The sequence below is a fragment of the Ailuropoda melanoleuca genome, chromosome 11 (assembly GCF_002007445.2).
Source record: "Ailuropoda melanoleuca isolate Jingjing chromosome 11, ASM200744v2, whole genome shotgun sequence".
Classification (NCBI taxonomy): Eukaryota; Metazoa; Chordata; class Mammalia; order Carnivora; family Ursidae; genus Ailuropoda; species Ailuropoda melanoleuca.
In genome coordinates, this window is record NC_048228.1 from 321,359 (window position 1) to 326,941 (window position 5,583).

Consider the following 5,583-nt stretch of genomic DNA (forward strand, 5'->3'; position numbering starts at 1 on the left):
TTCGCGGTGGGGCACGGGCGGCCTGGGCGCCGAGGAGCGGCGCGCGCTGGAGCGCGAGCAGGCGCGGCACGGCGACCTGCTGCTGCTGCCCGCGCTGCGCGACGCGTACGAGAACCTCACGGCCAAGGTGCTGGCCATGCTGGCCTGGCTAGACGAGCACGTGGCCTTCGAGTTCGTGCTCAAGGCAGACGACGATTCGTTCGCGCGGCTGGACGCGCTGCTGGCGGAGCTGCGCGCGCGCGACCCCGCGCGTCGCCGCCGCCTCTACTGGGGCTTCTTTTCGGGCCGCGGCCGCGTCAAGCCTGGGGGCCGCTGGCGCGAGGCCGCCTGGCAGCTCTGTGACTACTACCTCCCGTACGCCCTGGGCGGCGGCTACGTGCTCTCGGCCGACCTGGTGCGCTACCTGCGCCTCAGCCGGGAGTACCTGCGCGCGTGGCACAGCGAGGACGTGTCCCTGGGCGCCTGGCTGGCGCCGGTGGACGTCCAGCGCGAGCACGACCCGCGCTTCGACACCGAGTACAAGTCCCGCGGCTGCAACAACCAGTACCTGGTGACGCACAAGCAGAGCCTGGAGGACATGCTGGAGAAGCACCAGACCCTGACGCGAGAGGGCCGCCTGTGCAAGCAGGAGGTGCAGCTGCGCCTCTCCTACGTCTACGACTGGTCCGCGCCTCCGTCCCAGTGCTGTCAGAGGAAGGAGGGCATCCCCTGAGCTGCAGCCGCGGCTGACCTACCGCACGCCACATGGCGCTTCAGGGAGGCCAGGACATGCCTCAGGAGGTGGCCACCGCAGCCAGTCATTCGGGGTCCTGTGGGGCACCTGCTGAGGGGGCCTCCCACTGGCCTTACACGGGCAAAGCTGGAAGGCTCTGGCTAGTTCCCCGGAATGAGTCCAGCCTTCAAGGGGGCCGGGTGTATGTGGCGACCGGTGGGGTTTTCAGGCAGGTGCCAAGCGGCGGTGGACAGCTCCTAGGTCCCAGTCCTGGTGGGCACCCAGGCCTGTGCACCCCAGTGACCACCATGGGGCCTCACTCCAGACCATCTTATTCTGGGTCTGGGAGACCCGTGGGTCTTGCCAGGACAACACATGATGTCCAGATAGAAATGTCCTGTCCCTGGATTTCAGCCAGCATGGGCCTAGGTTGGGAAGGTGCCCAGCTTTGAGTGTGACGCAGGCAGCAGTGGCTTGCAGCCCTGCCCCAGCCGGTGCACTTGCTGGCTTCTCCCAAGGTAGAGGAGAGCAGCCAGAGGCTGGAGCCGACAGGCACTTGCAGACCCTGACCTCAAAGAAAGAATCTGGACTTGTTCAGGGGTAGGGACTGTGTCACGTCCTGCATCCTGTGTTGACCGTCCACCTAGGAAATCGCTACACCAAGAGCTGTGGCCGCAGGGAACTGACCCGAGGGCCCTTGCATGTTGGAACTTAACTGTGTGTTGCGTTCCAGTGGCTTTTATCAGAATCACTGTAGATTTGTTGGGTTGGGTTGCCGCCTTTTATGTTCCATGTTGGTGTCATTTGTCATGTGGCAGTCTCAGATTTCACTGTGTGTCATGTTAATTAGCTTCAGTGGTATTTTGGTCTGTGTTGCTTTAGAGTGAATTTGTGATAAATGTAACAGCGCTAGTCTGTGACTTATAAATATTGTAAATTTGTGTAGATAAGAGTTTAAGTTAGGAGTGTGTGGGTCTCAGTATTTTTTAAATTATTTAAGGGAAGACTTTTCTATCAGACCTTGGGCTTTGTGGATTAATCTGTTTTTATGGCTTGAGTTGTAGACCCGTTACTGCCTGTGTGTTTAAATGTGGAAGAATTCTAAACCTGTCCATTTTTCTTTCCACTTTACACAAAAGTCAGTCCCATTGTCTCTTTCTGAAAAGACTTTCCTTTTAAGGCTTCCTCGCGGCCATGCAGGGGCAAGTGTTTCTCACACAAGCATCTGTTACGTTAGACTCTCGCCCCAAGTTCCAGAATCTGAACCCTTGGAAGCATCGGTGAGTCTGTCTTAAGGAAACGGGCTCTGCCGGCGGCATGTCCTTTTGGAGACAGAAAGCATTCACGTGCACCCCCTGGCTGATCGCCCCTCACACTGTAACACACCCTCAGAAGATCAGGGTTTCTTTTTCCCCCCGTTAAATGTGAAAAGTGAGTGCTGTGGTCGTCACAAAGTAGAATAAAGAGGCTCCAGGACAGCCGCGAGCCCTTCCGTCAGCCCAGGGATGTGGGACACCGCACATTCTTACCCTGGAGTCTGGGTTGGGTCCCCTGGCGATGCTGCTGGTATCTGTAGTCCACTCCGGGGCAATGCGGACGCAGGGAGCAAAGCTCTGACTTGCCTTTTCGTTGCCTTTCTTTGTGTTCTCAGGCCATGGATTTTAAGAGCAGGTGTCTTGGTGCACTTGGGCTGCCCTAACAACCCCGAAGACAAGCTGGCTTAAGCAGCAGACGTTACTCCTCACAGTTCTGGAGGCTGGCAGGCAGATCAGAATGCTTGCAGGGCTGAGTTCCGTCGAGGGCCGTCTTCCTGGTGTGCCGGTGGCCACCCTCTCGCTCCGTCCTTATGGCAAGAGAGAGCCAGAGCTAGCTCTCTGGTGTCCCTTTTTACAAGGACTCTGATCCCACCAGTGGGTCCACCCTCATGACCTAACCTAACACCAGCTCCAAATACCATCACGTTGCGGGTTAAAGCTTCAATCTAAGTTTGGGGGGATACAGTCAGTCCTAGCAGCAGGTTTGGGTTATCTGTGTTTAAAGGCAGAAGAATATCCAGAATTTGGAGTCTTGGGCCAGAAGGAAGGGGGGATGGTCCTTGTGGTTGCAATTCTCCTGCCTGTAGAAGGTTGAAGCTGGGCCAGGGAAGTCCCAAGATGGGACAAAGTTCTGAATATAAGGGGAGTGTGGGTTTTCTGATTGGCTGCCTTGAGGGCCTGACTGCCCCTCTGAACACGTTTCCAGGACAAGGATTCATGAGCATGTCCAGGTTTGGGGACACTGGGGTGAGCAGGATGGGACCCTGCCAGCTGGGGGCAGGGTCCCAGGGGATGCTGAGAACAGTGGGACCTGGTTCCTGCCAGCCATTTTCATCTGGATGTCTTGTCTGAACCTCAGGATCGTTGGAAGAGTTGGCATGTGCCTGTCTCCTTTTCTCAGACAAGGAGATGGTGCTTGGACAGACAGCTTGTTGGGGCAACATGCCAGTGGCAGCCGAAGGCTGGACTTCCAGATCCCTGCCCAACATCTGCAGTCCTGCTGTAGCTTCCGGGTTTCTCCAGAGTGGACCCTGTGGAGAGCATGGCACCAATGTCCAAGACCTAGTAAAAAATCTAACAATCTAGGCATGTCTCTTTCGAGGAGTTGGGGGGGTCCCTGAGCGTTAGCATTCAGTTGAGGCACGTGAAAGTGCCAGTGTGCACCCAGGTTTGGCAAAAATGGAAACTTCATATTGTCCAACCTAAATCATTAAATTTCAAAACAGAACAAACCAGATACTGGGCTGGCTGTGCATCATTACTGCAGCTGTGATGTCAGCATTCAGACCACACGTTGGAGCGAAAGGCCAGGGGCCCATTCCTACAGTGACCCTCAGCCATCACCTTATCTGTGGGCCCGGGACCTGTGGATAGAGCCTGCCCTCCTCTAGTCTGGCTGCCATGTCCTCCAGGTTGGCGTACCCCTCCCCAGACCGTACCTCCCACCCCCTGAGGCACAAGCTGTGGGCTCAACAACACCTGGACATGTGTGCCCTATAGACCAGGGGCTGAGCTCAGGCTCTCTGAACCCAGCACTGGCCAAGGGCCCAGGAGACAGTAGGCCCTTGGGAGCTAGGGAGTCAGACCACCAAACTGGTTTTTATGGGGGTTTAGGATACAGGACCACTAACTCTTCTCCCAGCCAAACTAGTATCTCTCTGCAAGTGGCTGTCAGAGCCCACCCTTGCAAGGCATCGGGGCCAGATGGGCATGGGGCATCCACCACCTCAAGGGGTACACCTGTCCTCGTGTATCCCTGGATCCTGCCCCTCCCTCCCCCCAAGGCCAATGTGGAGAGCCCCAGCAACAGCCCCTTCGTGTTCCTGAGAATGGAGGAAGAGACAGGAGCATAGAGCCTGAGCGCCTTGGCCGAGGTCCCAGGGCTAGAAAATGGGAGAAACTTCAGAAATACTGGCAGTAACAGGATGACTCTCCCAAGAATTATGTCAAGCGAGAAAAGCCCATCCCAAAAGGTCGCATACTGGGAACCTCCATTTCCATGACATTCTTGGACGGTCCTGGTTCTAGACGTGGAGGACAGATCGGTGCTACCATAGATCAAGGAGGGGAAGTGGAAGGGAGATGGAGGTGGGTTCTCCTGGGAACGGAACTGCCCCGCATCTGGTGTGAATGTCCACATCCTGTTTGCGATATCGTCCAGTAGTTTTGCAAGACTCCACCACTGGGGGAGACTGCGTGAGGGGCGCAGCACCTCTGTTTGTCACAACTGCATTGAATTTGCAATCATCTCAAAATTTAAAGATTAATATAAAAATACATATTACAGGGCCGCCTGGGTGGCGCAGTCGTTAAGCGTCTGCCTTCGGCTCAGGGCGTGATCCTGGCGTTCTGGGATCGAGCCCCACCGGGCTCCCCCGCTGGGAGCCTGCTTCTTCCTCTCCCACTCCCCCTGCTTGTGTTCCCTCTCTCGCTGGCTGTCTCTATCTCTGTCAAATAAATAAATAAAATCTTTTAAAAAAATACATATTACATAATTAATTCTAATACAAAAGANGGTGTTCCCTCTCTCGCTGGCTGTCTCTATCTCTGTCAAATAAATAAATAAAATCTTTAAAAAAAATACATATTACATAATTAATTCTAATACAAAAGAGAGAAACGTGGGACCCAAGAGAGACTCGAGGAGGCAGGGTGCCCTGGGGTGGCCGAGCGCCAGGAAGGGACCACACAGTCATGCTGGGGAGGGTCACGTGGCACCCAGAGGTGAGCCACGAGCCCTGTGGTGAACGGGAGTTGGTGCAGTACCCCACCATCTGCCCTGTTCTCCCGGATCTGAGCCAAGAACCCCCTGCACCCTCGTACCCCCCCAAAAAACCTGGGTCCACCAGGTGTAGCAGAGTTGGCAAGAGCTGAGAAGGATCAGGGACGCGGTAGGGACTGAAGGGGGGGGTGCTCCGCCTGCACACACCTGCCGGAGGAGATCATGTGCCAACAGGGCTACAGGCTCATGGGTGAGCCCTAGACTAGCACAGCTCCCGATGCCCACCGGCCCTCATCCCTCCCAGCTGCGTGCGCAGCACAGACCCCTCACTTCTGGCTGGGCGGGCCTCCCAGAGCTCAGCACAGACCCTGCCTCACAGGGGTGGGCCTCCCTCCATCCAGCATCTGGGCTGGGGGGACAGGGTCCTGCAGTGAGAGGAAGGGGCTGGCTGGGTCATGGCCAGAATCTGCAGGGTCTGACAGGGATGGCCAGTGTGCCCCTCAGCCCCCACCTGACCCAGGCTCCTAGTCCCCATTGTGAGAACACTGCCTTTCACCGTCTGGGACCAAGGGAGCACATGGCCACTGGCCACAGACAGGCCCAAAGCAGGCCAA

The 5,583-nt window shown here is 56.5% G+C and overlaps 1 protein-coding gene across 1 annotated transcript in view; it reads left to right on the forward strand.

Moving 5' to 3' along the window:
* B3GALT6 (beta-1,3-galactosyltransferase 6) overlaps positions 1–1,815 on the forward strand; it is a 3,594-nt gene extending 1,779 nt beyond the window's left edge. The window contains exon 3 of the mRNA XM_034672023.1: positions 6–1,815. Within this exon, the coding sequence (XP_034527914.1) occupies positions 6–712 (707 nt within the window). The 3' untranslated portion in view covers positions 713–1,815. The remainder of the gene's footprint in view (positions 1–5) is intronic.
* The last annotated feature ends 3,768 nt before the right edge of the window (positions 1,816–5,583 follow it).